The sequence below is a fragment of the Corvus cornix genome, chromosome Z (genome assembly GCF_000738735.6).
Source record: "Corvus cornix cornix isolate S_Up_H32 chromosome Z, ASM73873v5, whole genome shotgun sequence".
In the NCBI taxonomy this organism is placed as follows: domain Eukaryota; kingdom Metazoa; phylum Chordata; class Aves; order Passeriformes; family Corvidae; genus Corvus; species Corvus cornix.
The window spans coordinates 32882586-32898423 of record NC_046357.1 but is presented as its reverse complement, the minus strand read 5'-3'; the positions used below and the strand labels follow the sequence as shown (position 1 = coordinate 32898423).

Sequence of the window (15838 nt, the reverse complement as noted above, 5' to 3'; positions counted from 1 at the left end):
GGATTTATCTCCTTCTTTATTTTCCTTTAGAACCTAATTTCTCTCTAGCTGCCTTTTTTCCTCACTGGCAATTTAATGGCCTTGGCATGAGCTAAAGAATTCATTATCAGTCTTTAGAAGAATTTGGCATGAAATTTAATGTAGTAAATTAGTGCTTAAGGAATAAATTTTGAGAGTGTCAAATATAAAAATGAATTGAGCCAAATACAGAGTAGGCAATATTGTGCCTTCCAGGTACTTTTAATGCAGATGAGCATACTATGGTGATAAGTCTTCTACTGATCACCACAGTAAATCTGCATCACAATCAGGAAAGGTACACGCATATGAGTTGCAGTCAAAAGAGAAGATTTCTGAAGTATTTTTTAAGAAACTCTCCCTTCCTTGCAGAAGCCCCTGGCATGCATGTTAAATCAATGCAACAATAATACTGATAAAATTATGTTGTAATCCATTTTGCAACAAAAGGGTCAAGTGACATGTAAAAACTCAAGCCTGCAAATTATTTATTGACACTAATAGGTTACTCTTTTCACCACAAGTTTGTCTGTAAGATGCTGTTTTTCTAATGCAAATACAAGTTACGGAAAAAAAAAGGGTAGGCCACCAACTGAAAGAAAACATTTATTGAATCAAAGTCAATACTTTCCTTTTAATATCTACAAGCCAACACTGAACTGACTTTATTCAAGAATGAACACAATGTACAAAAAAAGTATGTCTGTTATAAAAATATGTCAATTTTTTTTCCTGGCTATTGAGCTGAAAACATTTTGGCAAGTGCAAGATAGGTTTGGCAAGCAAATTTAAGCTGCTATTACCAATAACAAAGATCAAATAATTTTGTAATAGTTTTGTAGTATATTTAAGAGTCATTGTTAAAGTGGCATTGGAAATGCTATCCCCTAAAAAAAGTATATCACTGCACCGCCATGTGTTTACGCATCCAGACAATTGAACATCTCATCAGGAATCAGTATCTTTATCAGTGAATACTATTCAACCTAATTTGAACTATTCAACCAGATAAGTGACATCTACCACTAAAATACAACCTAGGGAAGGTGAACTACCTCCATGGCTGTGTATTTTATGTGTTGCTTACAAACAGAGAGAGAAGATTAGGTAGGTTCATACATATTTAAGTCAACCAGACAGCTGTTGCAATGTGAAATCAGGGAAAGGATAGAAATAGAATAAAGGATCATTTATGACAACAGTCTACATGCGTCTTTGCATATAAAAATGAATTTGATTAGGCTCAGTTATGCCATATTTGTATGGATGGTTTGGGGTTTTTTATCACATAAAAATTTAATGTAACCAGGCCTCAAATAATTGACTTCTCTAAAACCACCAGCAAGGAGCAAAAAAAGGGACCATTTACAGAGATAATCTGAAAACAGTGCAATATTAAAATGCAGTTTCACAACATGTGAAAGAAACATGCTTTGGAACCTGAGCAAAAGGCATTTTACTGACTTAGTAAAAAGTCACCCTGTATGTTGTTTTGATTGGCACCTGTTCTGCCAGATTAGTATGTAGCTCTTAGCAACTTCCATGGCCCCTAAATATTTAGTACACAGAAACTGCCAACTACTTAGAAAGGTCTACTAAACTTTTCAGCCAATATTGCAGGCAGTCTGACATGCTGCTACTGGAAATGACCGTACAGGTTAAAATTAAGAAAAATTGTAAAAAGAAAAAGAAGCAGCCAAACATGTTGCTCTTCTGTTAAATAGACTAAAGCGATTCCACAACACTTAGATACGGTACTACACTGCTTTACAGTCTGAAGGTCAGCTCTTTCAAAATAAATATACTGAACATTTACAACAAATGCCTTATGAATGCAAGCTCTCTCTTTATTATTTCAAGACCAATTGCATAAAAACTAAAATAAAGACATAACTCTGAAGCAGCTAAGTTATAAGTCCTTTTTCAGAAACAGGCATGACTTGGTGCCACAGCAAAATTTTTCACATCTGCAGTAAGCAATTTTTTTTTTCTTTTAGCACCAAGCAGGCCACCATACAAAGCAACCTCACAAAGCATGCGGTCATCTACTCTGTTGATTTTGTATGAAATAATTATTTGTGCTTGCAGGTCTCAGACCTTTCAAAAATGAATGAACATTAGGTGATTGAAGACATTAGTGGAAACTCATTCATTTCTAAACTATTTGAGTGGAGAAAAGATTGAAAGACTAAAAAGCAACAGGATGTTGTGCATTAGTATTTCTGAGGAATGAGGAAAGCTAAAGTTGGTGCTTTAATTTGCCTTAACACAACTAAAAAGTGACAACCAATCCTAAACATGTAATCTACATCCATGATACTGGTAGAGGCCAATGCGTGCATGCCACTAAAAGGCACAGTCGGACCAATCTGATAAATGGCATCACCAGAGCAGAACAGCAACTTTTCACTGGACTAATCACAAAGGGTGAACAATGAGCCATCACTTCTCTTGTCATGAGCACAGAAAGCAGTCACCAAGGCAAAAGGGAGGACACGGGAAAGAAGATACAGGAACTCACATAAACCTAAAAGACAGAAAACACGCATTAAACCAAGTTTTGAGCATTCTGAGTGACCGGTTTCCAGCTGTAATACTGCTGTACATTGACTTAACACCATACATCTTATGGAAGCACTGCAAATGGTATCATAATCACATCACAAAATTCTTCTGAGATTTGTTTTACAACTAACTTCACCTGCAAAGATCAGTCTACAATATCATCTTGGTTAAAACATACTTAAGGACAGACTGATAGAGTCAGAACAATCTCCTGTCCATTCTGTGAAAAATTAACATTCTTACAAGATATCTAACTTTTTACTCAGAAGTTTTAAATTGGTCATCATAAAGACACAGGTTTTTATAGGGAGGTAATTATGAAGCAGTACGATTGTTCTTCCTACTGTTCTAACAGTGCCTAAAAAGTAGAGCACAATACTCACAGGAAAGGTATCCCCAAGGTTATCCTGCCTTTGTATCTACGAGCTGCATTTGAACATTTGCAGACATGCCACCTCCATAACCTCCCTTGGATTGCATCTGATTCTGAATTGAGCTGACCTGGACGTAGAAAGAAAAAGGAGGGGAGAGGAAAGAAGAAAGACAGTGAGCTACGACATCTTCTTGCTTCTAATTTTATTTCTTTTCTAGGTTTAGTTTTCAAGTGCTCCTTTATTACCAGTAAAGCTACATTATTTCTGCATGAGGACATATGCACCAAAGGCTTGCTGAAATGTAACTTCGGCATGTAGCGCAGTGGAAGAGATGGAAGAACTGGTGCTGAGGCAAAAGTTTTTCCTCTCTCCCAAAAAAACCTGGCTGATTCAGGGTTTCACTGACCCACTTGATTAATCAAAAACAAAAAAAAAATCAAGTCTCTTACTGGCATGGACTCCACCTGAGAAACTATAATTTATTGTTATAAATATATAATTCTTGTTATATGGAAAATGTTCTTTGGCAAGTATGATACACCAGAGAAGTTAACATCATTATGTTAAAAGTATAATAGACAACTTAAAAATATCGGTATGTCTAATTTCAGATCATTAAAACAGGGCTAAACTAGGATTTTCTAAATCAAAAAGAACCTTTTGGTTTGTGGAATGTTTTTGATTTATCTATTTATGTAAGAACATACAATGCTTTCCTTAATTGACACTGTTCCTTTAAGTGGAGGGCATTTGTTGTTCAAACCATAGTAATTCTCAACTTCCCTGAACATAGCTGATTTGACGGTATTTTTAGCCTCATGCAAATAAATACATAAAGACACATGCTTTGTGCCCCCCGTTTCCAAGACATGCACATCCTGCTATGACTTTCACTGCCTCTATCACCAAAAAGAAAAGGAGCCCATAGCTCTTTCCTGCTTGTGTTGCGTGAGTCAAAATAATCATGTCCAAGTGCCTGCAGGAAGACAACTCGAATCTTAAAGGTTTGTCCCTTTTTTTCTCTGCATCCCAGAGCATACATAACAACTACACAATGAGCGGAAAATAACATTCATTCAAGGCTATGCCTGCAGAGCACCACTTGCAATTATTTCATCTACGCTCCTCCTCCACAGAGACCTAAAAACATCACTGGAAAGCTGTATTAAAACAGCACAGGAGAAATATTTCCAAGCAGCTTGCACGATATTTTCCCTGTCTACAAAGGAAAAAGAAGTACACTTTTTTTCGCCAGCAAGCAAAACACATGCACACGTACAAAATGAATCAGCAAACTCATTCTTCCACACAGTTTTTCAAACTTATGTGACAAAAGAGCCTGTTGTTTTGATCTTTATCTTCAGCAATATGGCATTTGGAAGGCTATGCAAAAGATTGTTTTTATTTATTTAAGCAGTGCAATGTAAAACCATTTTATACTTTTGGCCTTTTGCTGAAATAAGTGATATAGCCACAGCAAAGCAATATTACAATCTCATTTTTCTCCAGGGAAAAGTGTTCAGAGCCAATTTTGTAGTGCATCTGACATCAAAGACTACAAGCTCAGTAAAAGAGCGTGCAGAAGTGCACGGGGACGTATTTAAGAACTTCCACATTTTACCAAGCTGCTCATCTTCTTCACCAAGCATCTTTTGTTGCCAACTGAAAAAAACGAAGTTTGAATTCAATACTTTTTTCCTCAGAAAATAATTAATATACATGTAAATGCATTCAGAAGAGTGACTATAGGATGCTGTTAATTTTATCTGAATGAACTCTTACTCCAGTGAAAAGGAACTACGAAAACGTCCAGGCCACATCACCTTTCAGCCTGACAACTTGCTTGCAAGACTTGATAATTCTGGAGAGCAGCAAATCAACAAAAATTGCAAGGTTAAGGTGTAAATTTTTAGGAGTTTTTTAAAGGTTAGAATAATTTCCCCGGGTCATGAGTCACACACGTAAGTGTTTGTGTTACTGCATAAGGAAGTATCAGGCTCAAACACAGAGACTGTTGCCCTTAAAACAGAATTCAACAAATGAAACTGGTCTGCATTAACAGTTCAGTGGCTATTTTGCATATGAAAACTTTGTAGGAGACATACAATGTTAAAATCGCTGAGCAAAAAAGGTCTAACATTTGTAGGCTTCCTCCTGAAGCACCCTCCTTCTGAGGCCGTTTGAGCAACAAGAACAAGCACTATGAAATGCAGTTTTTTCTTCTTTCCCAAAAAGGCCTTTCTTTGATGATACGTAACAGCAAGGTTCTTCTCTCTTATGTCTAATTTAGATGTGACTTAAAAGATTTTAAATATTTTGGAAGGGAAAGAGGATTGTACCCATTAAGGATCATGTCAACTGTTGTGCTGCTTATTTATCTCATTAAATTTCCTTATTTCCTTTTCTTTCCCTCCTTTTCAGAATTAAGAAATAGACCTTGATAGACCTTGAGAAAGAAAGATAGACCTTGAGAAAGAAAACAATGGGAAACTACAAGAAATACATGAAATCAAAGACCAAACTGAAGAATATAAAAAAGAAGAAGAAAGAGATTTCACTATGGATTATGAAAGCAAAATAGGGAAAAAAGGGATGGGAATGAAAAAGAAACAGTGCACAGAGGGCTCCTGCTGTTTAAGTATACCTTTGACAAAGGAGAAAGGCACTCTACAGAGAAGGCAAACAAAAAAGCAAAATATTCCAGCAATATTCTGAATAGTCAGAAAACTATTCAGTTGGAATCGTAAGGATTTATACAAATAATAATGCTGATGAAAAAAGGCACAGGGCAGATACAAAGTGAACAAAGAACCGAATTTAAATGGAAAAAAGTAATTAAATTGCAGGTATTCACCTAAGCTATCTAGAAGAAGAAGGCACTAAGAGGTTCCTGAAGGAATACAGTGTCCATACTACAAAGTAAATTATGCAGCAGAAAAACATATGAAGGTTAACACCATAATCCCAGAATTTACACTGCGAAAAATGAACATGGAGACCACCACAGAAGAGGCAGAAAATATGCAGTGTGAAAAAGTAGAGACTTGAGCTTCTGAAGCAGGGGGAGCAGGAATGATTATTTTTTACATACATACACTTTCTATCTAGGATCAGAAGAATTTCTCTGGTCACTGATGCAGCACGTTATCCAAACAACACCACCAACAACAAAGACAGAAAGAGCTACTTACAAGCATTCAAAATGAAAAAGTTTATGTAGAGAGACAATAATGATTATCTGCTATCTGGAGATAAATTGGGTACTATGCAAGACAAAGGTGAGGGCAAACAGGCGGAAAGTGAAAAAAATAAAGCTTCAGGCTACCTACACAAACCTCTCATGAGGCAGCTCAGCTGTGAGAATGAGGAAGCTTCCCACAGGAGAAACTACAAATATTTAAAAAGCAAAAGCTGTACTAAAAAAAAAAAAAAAAAAAAAAAAAAAAAAAAAAAAAAAAAAAAAAAAAATCAAACAAGCTGCTCACATTATTATCAGTTTATTATTTCAATTTACACTGGCTGTAAATATTAATGTACTATATCACATTAAATAAGTAACTGGCATTAACTAGATTTTATCAAGTTGAATCTGTGTCTAGCCATTTAACTTGCTTACAGAGCTTTCAGTACAAATAATTTCCAGACTACCATGTTGTTTCTGGGAAAATGTAGTGTATTTTTTGATGTCAAATTTTCTAGCTGTGTCCTTCCCCTTTACACGCTGAGTTACTGAAGTTTTTGTCTGATCTCAATAAGACCAACTTAAACTAGTTGAAACTACGAACAACCTCCCTTCCCTACATTAAAACTGTCTTTTTTAGCTCTGATTCTATTTCTATTTAGCTCTGATACCTCTAACAGAGATTTTTGCTCTTTCTCAACAAGTATTTGTAATCTCCAAATATGATTTCCTTTAAAGATGATTATTGAAGTCAAGAAGTATTTTTTAATATGCATACAACCATTTTCTATATTTTGTATTATTGACCTTAGAAACAGATTGACATTTCACAGAAATTTGAAGCTGTATTTGAAGCTCTATTTCCATAAGCTCTTTTTCATTATCTATCTTAGCCTCTGTTTTTCACTTTCAGAGAGATAAAAATATTTATTGTTCCTATCTTCTACAGGAAGCCACAAAACCTTACCTGTGACACTGCTTGCTCTGGAAATAATTCACACTGCAAACAGGGCTACAGAATATACAAAAAGCTCAGCAACAACACCCAAAAATAAATTTGTGTGCACCATAAACTGAGGTAAGTTAAGAGTTTTACATAAATTATATTTAGAACAGCTTGAGGCATTTAAGGGAAGAAATCTAGTCAACTATAATGCACTTGGAGTTTTCTACATAAAACCTGAGTATATTTTCAAGTATACATCTATTTTGGTTCATACATGTAATCAGAGTGATTTTTTAATTTAACAAGTATTCTGTATCATTTATAGAGCATCTAAAATGCTTTATCAGTAAATACAGGAATTAAAACAATTATATTCCATATTCTTGTATGCAAGTGTTTAGGACTTGGAATTAAAATGCTATCAGGTCATTCCTCAGATTCATTCTTATAGTTGAAAGACTCATTGCTTCAGCTACAATATACATATACAGTGTTCCTGTATTCTGTCTAGTATGAAATTATGTTCATCCACTCATGCTTACTGAATTCATTCCACTGAAGAGGTCTCCTGATCCTACATGAGCTGTGTGAACGAAGTTTGTCGGCTCCCCAATCATGCTTCGATCAATCCGCCGTCGTCTTTTCTAAAAGGAAGGCAAAGAAAACATCTGAGATTCATTGAAAAGGCAAAACCAATATGTGCCATAAATGTAGAACTTAACCATCTATAGGATATTGCATATCCTATATTTGCATATAAGATCTTTCAAAAGACTCAAAAAACAGAGACCAAATTCTGAGGTTAACCCAAGACACTAGTATTACTGTAGTTTTTACTTAAGAGGATGTGTAGCAGACAAGCATGGATACCACTCCTAACATTTATGCCAACAGAACATTTGTAAATAACCTTACTGAATTCCACATTTATTAACTGGTATTTGCAATGTTTCATACAGTAACTTCTACCTGTATTTGTATTTAAATCATGGTGGGACAGATCATATTTGAGGCTTAGTCATTCAAAACAAGAATTAAGGATCAAAGCATGTTAGAATAGTCTATGAAACCACTAACTTAGGAAATTTCTGCTCTGCATGCCCTGATGTCACTATTTGTAATACACTTCATGGCTATGTCCAGAACAGTGCCTTGAGTTTGATCAGGGTTAGACACAGACGTATCTTTACCGAACTCTGAACCCACGAACTCAAGATAAATTCCAGTCTGCATGATTCTCGACTGTGAGCTGAAGGGGTGCAGCGGAGTAGTAAGACAAAATGCCAGCTTAAGGACTCTTCTGATTCCTATCCCGTGCGACAGAAAGCAAGAATTGCCTAACTGCTGCTTCCCAATTTTCACAGCCACAGCTTCAGTTTTCAGCAATCTAATAACATGCAATCAAAAACATTAGAGGCAGTAAAGACCTTCTCTAATTGAAGCTGCTTTGGTTGCCTGCCTCCAGCTGAGCGTTGCATCTAAAGGACGAAAAAAAATAAAAGCCTCTCCTCATTTCTTAGGCCAGAGCCAGGGAGCTTACACAGAGCAATTCATGCAGTGTGTAGTCACTGTATGCCCATACTCTGAAAAATGCCTGTACTTGGGGAAAAAAAAAGCCACAAAACACAGTATCAGCCTCTCAGTTTAAGGCATATTGTACAAAGTAGAGTTTAACAGCTAACAAACTACTTGAGCTCAAGTGAAACCTTCCCATTACCTTAAAGTCCACTTAAGTCTCGTTTTTAATGATCTATTTCTAATTGCCCATGAGACTGTAAGACCACACAGACTCAAGACACGAAGGTACATGCCTCAAGTGGGGTAGCTACTATTCCAATAGCTACAGATGAAATCTTTATGAATCAGAGCCCACAACTACGAGAATACATCACAGGGTTTAGCCAGCAAGTACAAAACACATTTAATCCTGTCTTGCACCTTTTCCCTATTACAAAAACCAGATTTCAGTAGGTTTCAGTACCTTCTTGCATGCTATGAATAGCTGGGATGAGGAGGAACACATAAAATTCTGTAGAAACAGCTAAATACAATTATCTGATCTATGCTAAAACTACTAGTGAATTCTCTAATTCCAATGAACTTGACAAAATCAATCAAATAAAATAGTCCGGCTGTAAAAAAAGTTGCATTTCCACCACCTAGTACTGTAATATGCTGTGATGTTGACACAGAAAGATGATCTAGACAGCTGTATGAAAACACACTGCTCTAATTAAAACACTCAAAATTGTTTCATGTCTGCAGCAGTTGCCCCTCTCCCCCTTTTTAAAAAATAGCAGCCAAATTTATATACCTAAACAATACATCCATGATCCATCTTCATTTTAGTAGAGTTTCGATGCAGAGAAGATGTAGACAAACCCGAAGACTTTAGATCTTTCTTTTCTTGTTTATGAATTTTGCAGACAATTAAACTTTTTTCATGCAACTTATTTTACTCCTTAACTTGTTGCTAAGATCACTGGCATGCCAGTAACAGAGTGCTGGATCTTGTGAATGACTGTAAGTGATTCTCCACTAATCATCAGCTAGTCAACCAGTAACCACTAGTTAAACTGCACTGCCATCAGACTATGTCCCTTATCTTAAGTGAGTTCCTCATCAGAGGCCATCAGCCTGTTTTCCCCGACATGTGCCCAGTGACGTGAGCTCCATGGGCTATGGAACAGTATATAAATGCTATGCTATATTAAGACCACAAAACAGTTCACTGTGAAAGCAAATCAAAAATTGATTTGCCTTTTTTTTTCTGCAGGAGCACCCAGCTTGCATTTACATTACTGTTTTAGCTTGCATCCTGAGAATGCTTTTGAACCAACTTTAACAGTTCCCACTTACCATGATTCAATTTTAATTTCAGACTAATCTTGGAGCGTACAAATCAGACTTTTTTTTGGATGAAGCTGAACTGGAAGACTAACTGATTCCCTCCCATTGCTAGCAGACCTTGAGACCAATGAAAAGGGTGAGCCAGGCTGGAGGAGATCACAAGACATCTAATGCACATCATGGCTCCCCAACAGCAACTGTTCTGCTCTCCTACATAGCTGCTCCTACTAGAATGTACTGTTCCTGTAGACACAGCCTCAGCCAGAATGTAAATGACCAATTAGAGGGTGTAAAGGGACATGGGGAGCACTGTAAAAAATCACCTCTTTATAAGGAATGTAACAGGTGAGAAAGTAGTAGGGGAACATGCCTGGAAAGATTAAAAAGCTTTTGCAGAGGACACCATAAATATCAGCTTTGCCCGGATTTTGTTTTGTAGTTGTATTTTCTGGGGCCTGTAAGAATACACACACAATACCACTGTTTTATAAACAGTGAGAATTAACACACAAGATTGATTCTTCAGTAAATTTAACTTGAAAGAAGCTGAGAAGCAGCACATTCATTTCCTGCTTGGGAAGAAATTAAATGTACAGTTCTACTCATTTCCCTCTATCATCTTCAGCTTTCCATGCTCTCTCCTAGTGCAGCTCACAAGCCTTCTTGCGTGACTGATTTGTTGTGGTGAAGGACTGATTTTGGTTGTGTTCTGGGAGTTAAAAGCATTGTGCTTGGGAAGTCGCCCCTGTCTTCTCCACGGCCACACAAGCTGTGGCTGATCAGCTGAGATAATCACGATGACTTTCAGGAGGGGAAGACATATAAAATACTTCGTGTTAAAAAGAAATAAAAAATGCTGACAGGGATCAGCAAAATTTAATCCCACTAGGCTTCACCCATACCTCAAACTGCTTGATACCACACCATAAATAACTACCCTTAGAATATATTTACACACTACCAACCTAGTAATGAGTAGTAATGCGATGTGACTACAAAGGTCATCTATAAAATATATGAATATTTATGACTCTAGTGCAAAGAACTTCTACATAAACACACACACGATTATTTGTACCACCTAAAGCTTTGTTTTCAAGATGTTTCTGACAGAACAAATACATGCCCCAACTTGGTCAGCCTAACTACAATGAGTCCTGTGTCCTGTATCTGCATTCCTTGTGGATTTTTTTCCTAGCAGGAGGGAAATAGAAGAAGGTTCATATTATGATTAGCTAACTTGACTGTTATCTTTCTTGATAGTTTAGGTCAAGTTACTAAAACATTTGGTACCAATGGACAAAGAAGTTTAAAATCTGTATTGAAGTATTTTTTTCCCCTTTGCCTTGTCCCAAAGCATTTCCCTTTTTACTAAGAGAGCAAGGGGTGACAAGGAGCACAACAAAGATGAGACGAGAGGAAAAGACCTGTAAAAGGATCCTGGAAGTGGAACATGAACTGCCATCACTTAATGGCTTTACTTAGTTTGTTCCCTTGACAAAAAGCTGCAGAATTTGGATTGCAAAGCACATACCAGGCAATCTTCACACCATGAAAAGCAAAACTGATCTTGAAACTGAAGCAGAAGAGATGCAGGTCTGTGTGTTAAACGTCTGAGAGGAACGAAGTAGTCTGAAGACCCATCTAAGAAGCCTTGCTTTGAATGTGTACTAGATGCAATGAAACTGGATCACATTTCAGTTACCATAGAAATGAAGTAAAAATTGTTCTTTTCTATTCTTAAACTTCAAGTGATGTTTTGCACCTACACTGGGTAGCATTTCCTTTGAAATACCAGATCAGAAATCAGAAAGCCTCCAATAGTTGCATCACACAAAATATTTTAACCCTTCAAGTTTCTCGAAACTTTAAACCATTTTAAACTTTCGCCTAAGAAGTTAAACTAATTATATCATGTGTTCAACCTGCCCTTCAGCAAAGCCACAAAAATTTCACTGAAACACTGTTTTTCATAGTTCTAAAAACTACTTATTGCAAGAATTCAAAACTGTAATTTGTTTCTTGAAACACACAATTGCCACTGATGAGTCCAGAGGTATGCAAAATTTCCTTTTTACTCCCCTCTATTTTTGGCTTTCAGGAAATAAGTGATCCCTTTTCACTATCTCCAGATTTTGTCCAGAGGTTGGGCTGCGCTTCTTTAGCTCCAAGCCATTTCACAAGTGATGGCAACACTTCTGAATTAGGCAGGCTCTCTGCCTGTATGAACAAGACAAGTTCTGGAATTTTTTCTCCTTTGCATAGTCATGCACCCCTCTCTGCTCTTCATGAGAGGTCCTCTCAAAGAAAAAAGAAGGTAAGACATGCAGAATAACACCAATGTCTCAAACATATAAAAAAAAAATTAAGTGGTATCACTTAGATCTTAGGAGGCTGACAATTATTTTCCTGCTACAAGTTGAAGTTGCGAGTGAAGTCAACCAGAATCTCACATGAAGATATTCCAAAGTCAAGTGCCAACCTACATTTGCCGGGTATCAAAAGCAAAGGAATATGTTAAGCTCCTAAGAAGAGCATGTTCTGCTAGTTCTACACCAGATTTTTTTGAGATAGATGCTACAAACATATCAGAAATCCAAGTCTAAGTGAAATGTAAGTGAGACACAGCATTGCAAAGAACCCTACAACACAAGTCTGTGTGTATTTTATCTGCAGCAGGCAACCCTCAAATGAAAGTGGTATTGCAGGTGCAGATGAAGAATGTTTTCACAGTTACACTCCAAGCAGAAAGCAATACATGGTGGAAACTGAAGAAATTCAGAGGGGATGATGTGTTATTGTCATATTCTGAACATGAAATTCCTGAAAACAATGCTTCTTTATTAAAAGTCACACATATGGCACTTTTCACCTACTGCCTACCCATTTAATTTATCTCCACTTTACAAAATGAGAAGAAGTGCCAACTCTTTTTTCCACACAGAAATATATCCAGCTCTGTGTTGTCCTGGCTTTTTATATCTTAGGACCTCAGTAAAGTAAACTGTAAGAAACCAGGCAACAGAATACCCACTGACCTTAGTGTCTACATGAGCAACAAATCAGGGTCAGGGTTGGATCTTTGCACCTCACATTCAGAATAACAAAACTTGGTATTTAAGTCACAAGTAGTAAATCCTTTTTTTAATCATTCTTGTCTAAAACTAGCACAGACACAGTTATGTTTCTATCGAAGACATTTTAAAAATTAATACTTATTAATATCACCAAGCTATCACAAGACAACTTTCCTACCGCCAACTTTTTAGCATTTACCCAAATGTTATGAGCGTAATTTTTAACAACTGTTTTATACATATAGCTTTATATATATCGCTTTATACATAGATATAGTTTTATACAAATAGCTACATATACATATAGCTTATTTCATATGCAATAAAAATACATTGCACACACCATATTTCTGTATTACTTAAGTTATATTAACATATCATGCATTTCAAGGCATTTTTTCCATCACTCCATATTTATCTGTGTTCCAAAAAGTGTAGGGCACAGTACAATATATTAGAAAGGATGTAACATGCTGATCTGATCTATCTAGTCTGATTTCGTGCAATATGTTTCCACTCAGATCCAGATCAACTTGAAGTGTTCCATACATAAAATGCCAAGTGATACACCTTCCTTTTTTAAGTCTTCTCTTTCATTTTAACTATCTGTAGAAGAGGAACTTTTGTTCAAATCTGTCATAATTTCCCCTTATTCTTCAAGACACTATTATTGTTCATGACGTATTATTCTGGCTTGATATATAATCAGGAAAAAACAAAACTATGTACCGTACTTCGGCATCTCAACCGATACAGATTAAAAGCATCAGCTTTCAAGATTAATTTTCCAGTCTTGTGCCAGCTTCTTTTCTCATTTCAGACTATTAAAAAAATAAAATTAAAAGGAGTGCAGATTGTGCAGATCAAGGTATGAATAACACTCCACATTTGAATGGGTTATGGCAGGAACATCTGAGGCTTCACTGGGCCCCATTCACCTGCTAGGACTGTCTTCATGGAGTCAGCAATACTTATACTGTTGGCTGGCAGGCTCAGCAACCTTGCTAAACCAGAAGGTAACTCTTCCCCTTTTCTTTAAATGAATACTATCATAAAACAGGCTTATCTATCTTGGCAAATGCTAACTAAAGAATATTTAATTCCTCTCTGAAGCCTTATTCAAGACTTAATAATTATCTACTGGCTAACTCCCTACAGGGGAACTCTCCCTGGGGAGCAGAGAACTGAATGATCCAGCTGTACGCTATAAAGAGCTGGTTTCTATAAAGAATGGGTTTCTGTCATCAGAGAATAATCACTTAACGTTTACTGCCTCCAGAAGTTTTCTTTTTTAAAAGCAAAAGGATGACAGTGCATTCATAAACAGTTGAAAGTTACACAGCTTTTATACTTGTCTCCGCAACATGAGGGTCAATTTTGACTGCTCGCTCAGTCATTACAATCAAATACAGTAAGAAACAATTCACTTTCTGGTACTTCTTCGCAAGCTTGACTTTTAAGTAACAGTACGGTAATTAGAACATAATGAAATACAGTAACTTTTAACCACATCATCTAACCTTTTGTAACACAAGGCGAACTAGTGCTAATACATCTTTCCATACTAAACCAATCCAAATCCCAAACTTTCCTAAAACAAAATAAATCCCAGTAGAGTCACTACAACTGCCATTCCTGTGACAGGCAGGGGAAAATGCAAACAAGGAATATGCTCCTGGTTTTCCTCTGTATCTACCTGCTATGTTTTCATTATATTTTGTTTTCATGCTATATGGATGCACTATGAAGACACTGATAATATGGACATGATATGGATTTTTTTTCAAATTACATAGGAACTATCAGACTTACATAGAGTCTCACACCTACTGTGTTTGATGTTTCAGAAATAACCCTCAAACAGCAAGCCTTTTTTGGAGAATTTCTGTTACCACTTATTCTAGTGCTAATTTCACGATTACCCAATGCAAAAAGCAAACTCTTAATCTGCAAATTCACTCTTTGGTTCTTTATCACCAATCAAGATAGGTGTTTCCTATCTCTTCTGTGAGAACAAAGTGATATTTCAATGATAGAACTGTTGAAACAGAGCCATTTCTAGCTTTGTATTTAAAAACTCAGCTGAAACTTCAAAAGCAGTGTAGGCCAAAGATAAAAAACATCCCAAGACAGAAATCTAAGGAAAGGATTTAATCAAAGTCAAGACAGTCAACCATTTCAAGATGAAGGACTTGGATATTTACAGGAGAAACTGAAATCCTCCCCTTTATTTTCCTTCTTTGACCTTTCATACTTTTTATATCTGCCCTGAAAAAATACCAGCAGCAAGAATCCCTCTGCTGTGGCACCCATCTGATCCTCCAGACAATAACACACAGGAAGGGCTAGGTACTTGCTCAGAATAGGAAGTATCAGATCACTCTGTAGAGGTAGTTTTCTCTCCTCCCACACACATGCTGTTAATACTTCCAAAATAGTCTCGTGCACAGAACGTCTGCATGTATCTCAAGACAAATTGTGGTCTGAGTGATATGTCTGTGTTCCCAGTACCGACCCATCAAAGTTGCCTAAAAATGTTGTAGTGTCTTTCATCAAACCCTACATAAGGGGGCTGTAGGGGCAAGGGTACCCCTTGCATTTGTTTTTGTGCATTGTGTGTTTAAAATACATTTCTCCACACTCTCCACCCTAATTAGGAACCTACTGATACATGTTAAAAACAACAAAAAGAATGTACGCATGTAAAGCTGGAAAGCTAACACCCATCTCTACCAACTAGATCATCAGGTAGCAAACTAACACTGTGACACCAATGGCTGGATGTATAGGATCATCATAAAGCCAGTGTGGTATTTTTGAAGAAGAA

The 15838-nt window shown here is 36.6% G+C and overlaps 1 protein-coding gene across 4 annotated transcripts in view; it reads right to left on the bottom strand.

Moving 5' to 3' along the window:
* Positions 1 to 489: 489 nt before the first annotated feature.
* Positions 490 to 15838, bottom strand: part of CDC42SE2 (CDC42 small effector 2) — an 82521-nt gene continuing 67172 nt past the window's right edge. For 3 of the 4 annotated variants that reach the window (XM_039567136.1, XM_039567139.1, XM_039567137.1), the window contains 3 exons: positions 7627 to 7728; positions 2967 to 3084; positions 600 to 2545 (listed from right to left, as the gene is read on the bottom strand). In XM_039567136.1, coding sequence (XP_039423070.1) covers positions 2986 to 3084; positions 7627 to 7728 — 201 coding nt within the window. In that variant the 3' untranslated portion in view covers positions 600 to 2545; positions 2967 to 2985. Of the gene's footprint in view, positions 2546 to 2966; positions 3085 to 7626; positions 7729 to 15838 lie in introns of all 4 variants that reach the window. The other variant, XM_039567138.1, reaches the window with a different exon arrangement.